Consider the following 13,002-nt stretch of genomic DNA (forward strand, 5'->3'; position numbering starts at 1 on the left):
CTTGGAGGTATCCCATCCAGTGGCATAGCTAATGAATGTGTAGCCCAGTGCAGAGCTCAGAATAATGCCCCGGAAGTGATGTCACAACCAGAAGTGACATCACACCTGGGCTTTTTAAAAAATGCAAAATGGGGGGAAACCAACCTCCTCCATATTAACACCTTATTGGTTCTATGCTTTATCATGATAACATCTCATTGGCTCTCAGAACAATCAGTCTCATAGGTCAGTTTTGAGTTAAAGAAATCTACTTTTTGTTCCTTAAGGCAGTTGTGTTTTTGTTTTCTGGTTAATTGGCCATAACTTTCGATATAATACAGATATTCTGATGTGGTTTGTTTCATTGAATTCTGCATTAAATTACCTTTCCAATGATATATAACATGATGCTATCATTTGTACATACCAAGATTTTCACAATTTTGGCCTCTAATGTCAAGCTCAGCTTGTTGCCCCCCTAAAGCTTGTTGTCCAGTGCGATTATTACCCCCTGCACCCCTTAGTTGCACCACTGATCCCATCTCTGCAGATTTCCTGAAGAGATCTAGAACCAGGGGCAGCAGATTTTTGACAAAATTTATATTTATAAATATAAATAAATATATTTTGACAAAATATAAATTTTGTCAAATTATATATATATATACACACACACACACACACACACACACACACACACAAACAAAATATAAATTTAGGCACGCCTTTATATTGCGTGCCAAGTTTTTAAGCTGAAATTAGACTTTAGGAGCAGGCTGAAGGTGGACAGCTGGTGATTTGCAATAGATCAGCTAAGGTTTGACAGCCAATAGCTTAACAATAGTAAGTACAAAAGAAAATAACTACTACAGCTGATCTTGCACTAATTGTCCTCTTAGTGTTTTTTGCCCTGTAAAATTTGCATTTGTTGGCTTCCTTTGATGGAATCTTTGTGCAGCTGGGAGGGGAAGGCTGTTTTAGAACTGGGTATTAGAATCTTTAAGCCATCAGAACTCAGATATGGATTTGAACTTGTAAATTAAGATCATCCCCCTACACGGATTGTAGGTTGAGGTAAAGGGAAGAAGGGTAGCTCTCCTGATGAGCATCTCCTTTGCATGCAGAAGGGCATGGGTTTAAGCTCTAAGCAGGTCAGAAAAAAAAATTCACTCTGAAACCCTTGGAGAGCCATTGCCAGTCAGTTTTGACACTTCCAAGCTAGATGGACATCAGGAGAAGGCAGCTCTCCGTGTTCCTAGATGCTTGACTCCACCCCCTGAAACAACATATTGCATTTGTCTCTGTCCCACCACTATTTTGCACTCATCTGCGTATGGTGGGCCTTGGGGCATCAGTAAATGAAACTAAGTAGTTTCTGCAAGACTGAAATCTGCCCAACTCTGCATAATTGGAACAGCCTTAAAGGATTACTCAAAAAGCTGCAATCTAGACACTTCCATTGAGGGTGGAGGGGTCTAGATCAGTGTTCTTCAACCTTGGGGTGAGGACCCCAATGAGCTCAGCCTCAGTTGTGGAATCACAGCAGCTTACAGGAATGAAAAAGGTTAAAGACCACTGGACTAGAGTACCAGCAGGCCGGGCCTAGAAGAGGGGGATAAAGGGGGTAATTTGTTCCCAGGCCCAGAGTCAGAAAGGGGGCCCAAGAGCCACAGGAGGAGGCCCAGAAATATCCTTGGATCATCCATTTTCCAATCTCACCCAAACTGCCCATGTGGGGTGCTGACTACACCAGGCAGGGAGGTAGACCTGAGCTATGCATTGAAAGATTGGTAGACCTTGGCTTCAAAGACTATTCTGGTTTTTGCCACTTTCCCCGTTTTGCCCCCATCCTGCCCACCCCATTGCTGCCACCCCCACTCTGTTTCACCCCCTCCCTCTTTGGGAAGGGACCCAAAAGAAACTTTGTACCCCTTGATAACATTCCTGTCAGAAGCCTGCCAGTAGGGAGGTATCTGGGGTGCCCCTTCAGGTACCAGGAAATTGTGTGCCAGCCCTGCTTAGGTTCTTAGCAATTGTGCTAAAAGAGCTTTCACTAGTGCCAGGCTTCCTGGTAACTTTTTCTGCTCTCTCTAATAAGAAGATTTGGTTACAGCAAACAATGCTGGGAGGGCATAACAGGGCATCAGGGGCAGGCAGGATCGACAAGGGGATCCCCAGTCTCATACTTCATGTATTTATTTATATAAGGGGGTCATGGCACCAACGGTATTGGCTTCTGCCTTTCCATTGGACCATTTCAGTGACGTGGAGAGGGGGGATTTGCTGCATGGGTAACAGTCTATCCTCCATACCTACTTTACCCAGGCTTCGCACACTGGAGAGGACACTCTGTTCCAGAACACTATTCAGAGTGCGATACCATAGTCTTCCAAGACTGAAGGATGCCAACAAGAAGGCACAAAAAAAGGCTGAAGATCACGAAATCACACACCTTTCATTGTTCAGCCTGGTATCCGTGCAGGGAGTGACAGGCTCATTTAACACCACCACTGCCTTTGACAAGGACGGTGCCAACTTACTGAATATCACCCAAAACCAACGCTTCATTCTTCAGCATGTTTAAACAACTAACAACAACAGGTCCCCCATTTCAGTAATTCAAAGTCAGAAACATGGGCTGATGCTCAAGCAAGGTGCTTCTTGGCAGCTCTGCGATGGAAGCCTGGAACAAAGATTCCACTTCCCCTTCAGGGCCCAGACCTGGAGGAGGGGCGGAGAGAACTTGCACCAGCTCGCATCTGCCACTGGAAACGATAGAGCCTGCGTTCACTTTCCTTCTGGCCCCAGAGGCGGGCGAGAGTCACAGGCGTATACCCTTCATTGTCCTCCTCGTTGAACTTGGCTCCATATTTCAGAAGAAGTTCTATACAATCCAGCTTGCCGGTGGCAGCAGCAACATGGAGGGCTGTTCTACCCAGAGGGGATTTATATTTCACATCTGCACCTGAAAAGAAAGCAAGGCACACTTGGAATCAAACGGGTCTTGGAGAAGGGTTTTGGTTTGCTTTTAAAAATAAATTTACACCAAAAACTTTTAAATTCACAACCATTTTTCAAAATCAGCAACTATGCCTACAGATCATTCTGTTTCCAGAGCAGTATTTCTCAACCAGTAATACTCTTACCACCGGTGGTACTGGAGGCGGCGCCTGGTGGTACTTCTGGGAAAGTACCCCCAAGTGGTGGAGGTGGTGTCTGGTGGTACTTGTGGGACCCCCTCCACCTGGCAATGAGTCCAGCAGCACAACATGACAAGCAGCAGTAGGAGGCTTGGCTTAGACGGCAGAGCTCCAGTATGTGCTTTTTGCACACTTGAAAAAGCCTTCCCATCTGCCCTGAGCTCTTACTGGTGTTTGTCATGTTTTGTCTGGCCTCCCAATGTGGAAGTAAGTGCTGAAGACATCATCACCAGTTACTTCCGGTGGCACTTCCAATAGGAGGACCAAGCAAAGCGGTACAGCAGGGGACAAACTTTGAGAAGCTGATCTAGAGCAGTGTTTATCAACCAATGGTACGGGTACCACCAGTAGTACTTGAGGTAATGTCTTGCAGTACTTGTGGGAGCCCTGGTCACCTGCCGGCCAACAGCAAGACCAAGAAAGTGACACAATGATCAGTGGTAAGAGGCTCAGCCTGGCAGGCAGAGCTCCAGCAGTACTTCAAACAGGTGGACCGTGTGAAGTGGTACAGCAGAGGACAAACACCGAGAAAGTGTCCCAGAGCTTTATCTAGACATGCAGCAGAGTGAGGCAAGAAGTCTACCAAGGTGGTAAAATGAACTGTACCACTCGACTGCAGGTGGAGAAGTCACCTTTTTAAAACACTTCTATTAAAAAAGCTGCTAGCAAGCAGAAAACTAGAACAAGAAATGAGCTGGACTAGAGCCTCGCTTCCGGATGTGTTGCTTTGGGTCTCTTTTCACCTAGAAGAAATTGCTTTGTTCTTATGTGTGGCAGCACATGGTACCCTCTTCCTGAAACAGTACAGTCCATTCTTACTGCCTTAAGGGTCCATCTTCCACTCAAGGTGACATGTGCTTCTCTTCTACACCATCACATCAGTCCTGTTAGAATTTGGCTGAGAGAGAGTCACTGGTGCACGGTCACTGTACCAGTTTCACGGCGGAGGCTACAATCCTGTCCACGCTAACCTGAAAGTAAGCCCCATTGGATTCAGTAGGGCTTACTTCTGAGTAGACATGCCTAGGACTGTGCTGTGAGTGGGAATTTGTCCAGCTTTGTTCTGCTGCAGGTATAGACCAGATTTGCCAAGGCCCACTGAGATATTTTATTATTAAATACTATTTTCCCAACCTTTTTAGAGTTCACCTCCTCTTTCTTTGGTGTTGGTCTAGGTGTTGCTCTCTTTTTCCCCACACAGAGCTGGGCTAGGGCCACATCTCCTGGTGCTACTTCTCTTAGCTTCAAGGGAAGTTTTGCCATGTGGCATAGGGAGGGGGCCTGCTGTTTGAAGAACAAATACTGGGCACATGGAAACAGTCCTGCGGTGTTTTTTTGGATCATCTCAGTATACATCTCTTGTGATTTACTTAATATTTATGCCCTGCCTTCCAATCTAAAGATCCATAGGAAAGATTACATGTGTCCCTCAATATATGTGGGGGGTTCCATGTGGGGACTCCCCATCCCCACCCCACAGGCTCACCCCAGAATGCATTGCTGCTGGCTGCTTATTAATTTCAGGTTTCATGATACAGATACATTTATATTTTTATTATACGATTATGCTATGTATTTACATTGTTATTTTACTGAACTGCTTTATGTTGCCTCTCTCAAGAAAAACAGCATGAACATCTTTAAAAAAAACAAGCAAGATATACTTAAAATCCTGAACTTGGAAGCAGAATAATTTATGCAAAGAGGTGTCTACAGTGGTGATTGGTTTTCATGCTTTCTTGGTGAATTTGGTGGTGGGAATAGCACATGCCCGACGCATACAGAGCAGAATAGTTATAGGTAGGGATAACTACTTTAGACCAAGGCCAGTTATGACTCCTTCAGTCTCCAGGAGACCTGCAAATTGGAAAATGTCAGCCAAGTGGCCCTTCTGAACTCAGAATATTACCATTATCAAGTAGATATTTCACAGCATTCCCATTGTTCCTGCACACAGTCACAAATAAAGCCACAAATGCTCGGTGTGCTAACCATTCATTCTCCTCTTCTGGTCCCAGCCGTGATGCATGTGCTGTTCTAAATAAGGAGGCCTTTGTTGCTCCTAAAGAACGGAGCTGGCAAGAAAAGATGCAAAATATTACACAATTGTTGACTTTTTTTTTTTTAAACAGACTCACAGGAAAGCTATTGCATGTTGTATGAAGCCCAAGGTGTCGGCAGCACTGAGAAGGATGGCCAGTGATGTTCCTGAGTATATTACAAGGAGGGTTGAATTGCATGCTAGCTGGCTTTCAGACTCCTCTGACAGATCTATGATGACTTGAGGGTCAAGTGACTTGGGGAAGGGCAATGAATAAAATAAGTCAGATTGGTTGAAATATGGTTGCTCCCATGCGCGTGTCAGATAAACCAAGCCTGACTGCCATTTTAGTTGGCTACTGAAATGGTTATTGCCATTCCAGAGAGGGAATGATATTACTAAATCAGTGTTTCCCAAACTGTGGGTTGCAACCCACTGGTGGGTGGGTCGTGAAACTGAAACCGACAAGCTGATAGTCAAGGAAAATTTATTGCGCCCTATAAAAATGAGCCTGACGTGTGTGCCTGTTTGCAAATAGGTGAATGTGCCTCAGTCCACATCGAAGGGCAGGCTGAGAGGAACACAAACACCACCAGAATGGTCCTAATCCAATGAACGTGGCCCCAAAAAGCATGCAAGAAGGAAGCCTCCCCCAAGCTGATAAGGAAAATGTATTGAGCCCTATGGAAAGTGAAACTAGATCGTATGTGTGTGTTTCTCATGAGTACTGGCTCCTATCGAAGGCCAGATGAAGGAGAACACAAGGCCACCAGAATGGGCCCATCAGATTGGGACATGTCAGAAGGCCAGATGCAAGGGAGGCCCCCTTTTTTTCCTACAATAGCAAGCTGCTCCTCCTTAAGGTTCTCTCCCCAACTGCCCTTCTCCCATTGCTGTAATGTTCACTTCTTCAACCCAAGGCACTCTTCCCACAATGTCAGCCATAGGAATCCATGTGGTTACAAAAGGAATCAAGCCAACCTTTTTGGTGTTTCCTTTTGCTGCCGCAATCACCAACCGTGCCCATGCGTCTTCGTGCCAAATCTGCATGGTGATCGTTCCCCCAGGGATAATATCATTATTCTTAAAGGTTGAATTGTCATCCATATCCACTACAAAACAAGAAGAAAAACAAAACATTGGAAGAGGAAAATTACTGTTGAGATGTGGAGATGAAGAAGCTTCAAGAGTTGTGGTCGTGGCTACTTAGGAGTCTGTGGAACTCCTTGCCACAGGAAGTAGTGATGGCATCCTCCCTAGATGCCTTTACGAGGGGCTTGGTCAAATTTCTGGGGGAAAAGTCCATCACGGGTTACAAGTCATGGTAGGTATGTGCAAGTTCCTGGTTTTTGAGGTAGGCTTCTTCAGATTGCCAGATGCAGTGGTGGGCACCAGGATGCAGGTTGTGTCTTGTTGTCTAGTGTGTTCCCTGAAGTATTTGGTGGGCCACTGTGAGGTGCAGGAAGCTGGACTAGATGGGCCTTGGGCCTGATTCAGTGGGGCTCTTCTTATGTTCTTATAAAGGGAGTGAACACAAGTCCATTTGAAGGTCTCAAAGCTACTTCATAGCCACACCTTGGTTTAACAGCAGTATAGCAGGGATGAGCATGTGTGGCCTCCAGCCCTTACCCACAGGTACATGTCCAAACATTTCCAAACAGGTCTGTAACATTTCCCCAAATGCAGTCACATACCATGGTAGCATCAAGTCTAATATATTAAAAGTAAAATACACATTGAAATGAATGGGGACCCACCTGAAATTGGCTTACAACCCACCTAGTGGGTCCCAACCCGGTTTGAGAAACACTGATTTATAGATTCAGCTGTATAAAAACTATTAAAATTTAGCTTTTCTAGGTGTAGTTTGGAATGCAGATCTTAAATTTCTTTTAAGCAGTTTACACTAACCCAGCTATAGCTCTTTCTGTGACTTACACAGTTGAACTCGGGACAGGAAGATCCAGGTTCAAGGCCCTGCTTAGCCATGAGGCTTATTGAGCGACCTTGAGCACTTTCTCTTAGTTTAACCTACCTCAAAACTGACATTTTCCCTTTCATTTATGTTCACACTACCCTGAGCTCCTTGGAAGAAGTTCTAATGCGAAAAATAAAAATATATGTGCCTCATACTATAACCATAAATATCATGGTTCCAAAAACTGACCACGAATGAATAATGATCATTGCATGATCTTCTGGTTTGGAGGGCAAAAATGGGTGACTTCATGAAGGAGCCTCAAGAGTTAGTTGAGTCACTAAGGAGAACTATTTTCCTGTGACATTTTTATAGGTTGGATGCAGCTGTAGTACACAAAGGGAACTTACTTTCATCCAAATATTGAAGGCGCTGGAAATTCACTGGAATCCCAGTCAAGATCTCCAGTCGGCTCTTCAAACTTTTCATGGTTAAATCTTGATAACAGTCAGACACCATAAGCACTTCCTCAAGTGGAGACACAAATAACTTAATACTGAAAAGCCGAAGATTTGCTGCTACACCAAGATCTGTACGTATCGACCATGGATATGCAAAGGCAACAGTACGAGATATTCCCAACTTTGCCTGGGTAAATAGGCTTTGTCTTCGCTTTTTCTTGTTTGCCATCCTTTTGAATAGGACCACTAGATTGTTGCCACCTGATCTTCTACACATCAAAGTAATTATGTCACGACACAAGAACAATGCAAGGCTGCAAAGTGTCAGAGCACAGCCAGTGTGATGTCATGTTGCAGCTAGGACACTCTGAAGTCATGTAAGGGAACAGCACTCCCTGCAGCTTTCATTATGATAAAGTGAATAAGGTCTCCACTAAATTGACAGAGAAACGCCATAGCCTAGCAGCAGAGCACAAGCTTTAAATCCTAAAGGTGTCAAGTTCAATCCCCAGCATCTCCAGTTAAAAAGATCAGGTAGCAGGAATACTCTTACTTATAAGCTTGGAGAGCTTTTGCCACTAGACAACATTGGGCTAATGGGCCACGGTCTCAGCATAGCTTCCTACATTCTTTATAATTTACACTCTAGTAAGTCAATACCAAATAGAATAAAACCTGAGATCAGTAGCCACTCAATCTCCTCTCCATCCAGTATGTTCCTGGCCTACATCAAACATTATGTAGCACTGCTGGCATGCAGTTTAGTATGTTAAAAGAATTTGCTTTAATTTGAACTTGGTGGAGACACCAAGTGTCTTGGTGGAGACATTATTGCGCAAGTAAGTAAACCAAGAAAACAATTTTTGATAAAACAGTCATGAGATTTATTGAGATAAATATGAATAAAAAGTTACATAGATTCTATGTTCTGACAATATCAGTGGCACTTCCAGAGTGTCTCCACCTATTGGGCCCTAAACACCACCCTTTACAGATGTACAACTGCCACTTGGACAGGAATCCAAGAGGCAGCATGTTTACAACAACAAACAGCAGATAACCAGGTTTGATTTCTAGGTAAAATTACTAACGTGCTTTGGATCACAAGTGCCCAATATTTCAGTATTGCACCACTAGTGTTATTCTCCACACCCTTTTCCCAAAAAAAGAGATTTAAAGCAAAATACTTGCAGTTTTTGTGAGACAAGTGTGACTACTTTTGCGTGTGGTGACATTTCAGAATACAATGTTTATAGGATTTAAACAGAGTACACAAATCTGCAACATTAGTCTCCATTGCATATTTTTGTTCCCTAGAGAGTGAGCTATAAGGTGCTATCATCTAGTCATGCATCATTTATACTGGGGAGCAATTCTAGGGAGTCATTTCTAGGGCACTCACGTATAAGCTATAAACAAGTCCCACTGAAATGAATGGAAGTTGCACAGATATGGTTTTTTGTGGTTTATCCCCATCACCAATAATAAATGGAAAAACACAAAAGTGGCAAGGTGGGGAAAAAAACAAGGGATAGGGGAAGTGAGCGAGTTGAACGGCCTAGAATTCTCTCTCTTAGTGCATGCAATTATAGATTTTGAATTACCTTAATTTAAAAAATTAAACCCTCCCCAACCTACATTTTTAAAATGGACAACACTTTTGGATTTTAACAAAGGTGCTAATTTTTAAATGAAAAATTTGATTTGTCATTTTGGTAAACTTAAATTCAGCAATTTATTCATGCACAAGTGAAACTAACTAAACAATACCTTCACGGAAACTATTCCAACTTTCTAAACACATATAGAAGTTAATGGTATTTATTAGGCTAGGGTAGCAAAAAGGTATCTATAAATCTAAACAACAACATGGCAGCCAAAATGAGCTATTTTAATGTCTAAACAGACTATTTACAGTTCTTTTCAAACGTTTCTATGTACACTTAAAAAAACAAATAAATGATCAGTGCTGAGAAATTTAACGACCTGTTATGGTCAACAAAAACAAAAACCTGCTTAGAACAATTTTAGAAAAATCTGAACTGTTAAAAAAATACTTGTATAATGTTAGCATTAGAAAAAGATATTAAAACTACAAAAAAAATTGACTTTTCTTGCTGAGAAACAGCAGTCATAAAAAATTCTTTTGCATTGAAGAGGCATTTTGTTTTAAACTTATTAAAAGTTTTAAGTGTAGAACCACCTTGCAGAATTCAGAGTTTAGATACTTGATACTGAAATAGCAAGGACACATTACTAGTTTGATTCTAAATGCATTTTAGTATCTGGCAAAGCAAATAACCTTATTGCAAATGCTAAACACTGTATTGCAAAAATGGAGCATAATCTTTCAGAAGATTATGTCCAGAATTTGATAGATGATTGTGGAAAATTACTCCACTTCTTAAAATAATCAAGCTGAGAAAATTTGTCAGGAACTGTTGACAATCCAGAGACAGTACAACCACTTAATGGAACAAAAATGTTTAAAAGTGAATATTGTTGTGGTCTATTTAGATGCCAGACACATGCTGAACAAAATATATTTACTTGCCATTAAATAAGAGAATTGCTTCTCTACAATCCATTTAGGTAACTCATTACTTTAGATCCAAGTATGCTCAGTCAGAGATTATGGCAGCCACTGTCCGGTTTTCCCCTTTAAATGTCTAAGAGCTGAATATTCAAGAAAAGAAAACCTGAAGAGAATCCAGTTTCATATCTAAGAAGATTCTTCTACAGCATTATTCTAATTACAGTCAAATCACATTATATTTAATCACCAGATCACCAGCGGTGATCGCTCCCCTAAGCAACATCTCTTATCATACACATAATTCACTTCTGTATAACCCTGAGATCTGGGTTACTGGAGTTTCTAGAAAAGTTGCATGTTGTTTTCACAGGTATCCAGAGATTAGACTATCTTGCAGGTGTATAGTCTTCGAACTGAAAATGTAACATATGAAGCAAAGAAGTACATTTTGCCATTATTCCCAGGCTCTCACATGTAATGTAGTAACTTAACAGTACAATATTACATTGATCTTCCTCCATCTTTTTCCCCCAGTTACATTTAGTCCAATTAATATCCAGTTCAAGGCAATGAGAAAAGTCACATTATGTTAATTTAATCATAGGTGGCATGTATGCCCAAGGCTTATCTGGATCCTCACCATTCAGGTTTATTGTAATAAATCAAATGCAGCCAGGGACATTTATTAGTTTCCCCTTCTGTCAGCAGTCCCTCCCACCAAATAGAATGTCCTTCCAGAAGCAGGGTTGTTGTTTTTTTTGGGGGGGGGGGGAGCTAATACCATAGGAAAGGGGTGGATGAAACGCCCCCGTGAAGGCACAAGTAGCTTTTGGAGCTGGCCAATGACGTTAAGAGGTTGAAAACTATAATCTGTTTCGAAATTCCCACTGATCTTCAGAAAAAGAAACTCATCACCCAAGTACAAAAACTCAGATTCCCATAGTTCTGACTTTCACCATATATAAGATGAGATACATATAAAGAATTCACATCCTACTTTCACTTTATGTCTCTCAAGTGGAATTTCTCAGACCACAGCAAACATGAAAACCTTAAAACAAATTTCAACATATTCCACTGTTCAAGGGCTAACAATCTCTATCTGCAAGACTCAAACCACTTACTATGGAATAGGCCTAACAAATGCACAAGGAATACTTCAGAGTTAGCTGTTTGAGAATTGCAGCTTACATTAATTAATATATCACAACACTAGCAGAAAGGGATTGCGAGCTAACAGCAGGAATTAAGGAAAACTACTACTTCTCTCACTTACAATTCACAAAGTGAAGCCTTCTGTCATTTTAAAGACATCTTGGAGGGGGAAAAAGTGAATTTAAACTTTGGACAACTGTGCTACATTTTTTAAAAATGATTTACTTGTGTTACAGACAGGGATTCAAGTTTTCTGAATTCTTTGCCAAGTTTCAGGAGCGCACTTTGATAGAATATAATAAAACGTGATGCCATAAATCATATGAGTTGTAACAAAAGAGGGCAAAAGTATCCATTGCCTGTGCAATGCTCTCAACTGGTAGACAAGCAATTAACTGCCTTCCCTCATCTCTGAGTTAGCAATCCTCATCTGCCCGGAGCTGCCGGACCCGGCGACTCCACGGAGGGCTATTTGTCCCCTTCCCCTGAGTAAGGGAAGCAGCCCCGCAACGGAGCTACTCACTTTAGTGGCAACTGTTTGGTTGCCACTAAAGTGAAGGTGCTCGTGTAGGGCGAGCAGCCCTGCCCGAGCACCCTGGATCCTGTGGAGCTTGGCTCCACGGAGCCGCCTCTCCCCGCCCCTGACATGCCTCCCCCACGCCCCTGGCCATGCCTCCCCCTCCCCGGAACGCCTCCCCCCACGCCCCCGGACACACCCCATCTCCCGTTCCGCCGAGACCGCCGAGCCGTGGAACTCAGGTGCTCACCGCATGCTGGCTCAGCGCTGGCCAGAGCTGAGCCAGCTCTGGTGGGAGCCCGGCGGTAAGCCCCGCAAACGTGCCTTACATATGGAACCACAGGACTGGGCTCTTAGAAAGACATAATATCCCTGAATGATGCTGAAGCTGAGAATGTATGCAGCTGCACATGACATACAGACGGTACAGGATGTTTTGTAACAAGGACTGTTGCTACCAACATTCATGAAAGGAAAACCCAGGTGGGGAGAAAAAGTCTGAATAGTGAATATTCCATAACAATACTGCCAGTTTCTAGGGAAAAGGTCAATATATTCTTCATGTAAATGACCATACTAAGCCCTTTTCTCTTGGGTTGCATTGGTTGTTTGTTGAAGTCCTCCATCAGGTTAGCTACCAAAGCAGAAACCTGTTAGTTGAATCATCATTTTTGTAGTCCACAGAGACAAAATTCAGTTTTGTTTTTCAAGTGAAGTTATGCACGTTATTGTGTTTTGGTTTGATGGTGGCAAAAAAGGAAACATCTTGATCCCTGTCCGCCTGCAGAACTAGAATAGTCTCTTCAACAGCTTCGAGGTGAGGGTTGCCCACATTTCTAAAATAAGCTAGAATTTGGGAGTGAAGAAGAATATTTTAGTCACATCAAATTACTCTCTAGCTATGAACATTAACCATGCAAGTCCACAAAGAGAGCAAAGAAAGTTGTAACTACAGTGACTGCCCCTTCCTCAGAGACTCAACATAAAGCTGAAGACCACCTCCCTGTCTGCTACTAGAAAAAAAGAGAGTGTGTGCTGCAGGACAAGGTAACCAAAACCATCAAGGAATAAGAACACTGTTCCCTACAAGGAAAAGCTAAAGTGTCTGGGGAGTTTAAGCCTTGGGGGGGGGGGGGGGTTACCAGGTTAAAAAAAAAAAGATCTGGAAAGATATTTTATTCATAAATAATAACCA

General features: G+C 42.6%; 1 protein-coding gene across 2 annotated transcripts in view; it reads right to left on the reverse strand.

Annotated features, from left to right (window-relative positions):
* Positions 1-2,546: 2,546 nt before the first annotated feature.
* Positions 2,547-13,002, reverse strand: part of ANKRD60 (ankyrin repeat domain 60) — a 55,061-nt gene continuing 44,605 nt past the window's right edge. Inside the window, exons 19-21 of one of the 2 annotated variants that reach the window (XM_066623717.1) lie at positions 6,202-6,332; positions 5,089-5,254; positions 2,547-2,944 (exon numbers count right to left, since the gene is read on the reverse strand). In XM_066623717.1, the coding sequence (XP_066479814.1) occupies positions 2,688-2,944; positions 5,089-5,254; positions 6,202-6,332 (554 nt within the window). In that variant the 3' untranslated portion in view covers positions 2,547-2,687. Of the gene's footprint in view, positions 2,945-5,088; positions 5,255-6,201; positions 6,333-12,043; positions 12,654-13,002 lie in introns of those variants that run through there. The other variant, XM_066623718.1, reaches the window with a different exon arrangement.

Source organism: Tiliqua scincoides, chromosome 4 (assembly GCF_035046505.1).
Source record: "Tiliqua scincoides isolate rTilSci1 chromosome 4, rTilSci1.hap2, whole genome shotgun sequence".
Classification (NCBI taxonomy): Eukaryota; Metazoa; Chordata; class Lepidosauria; order Squamata; family Scincidae; genus Tiliqua; species Tiliqua scincoides.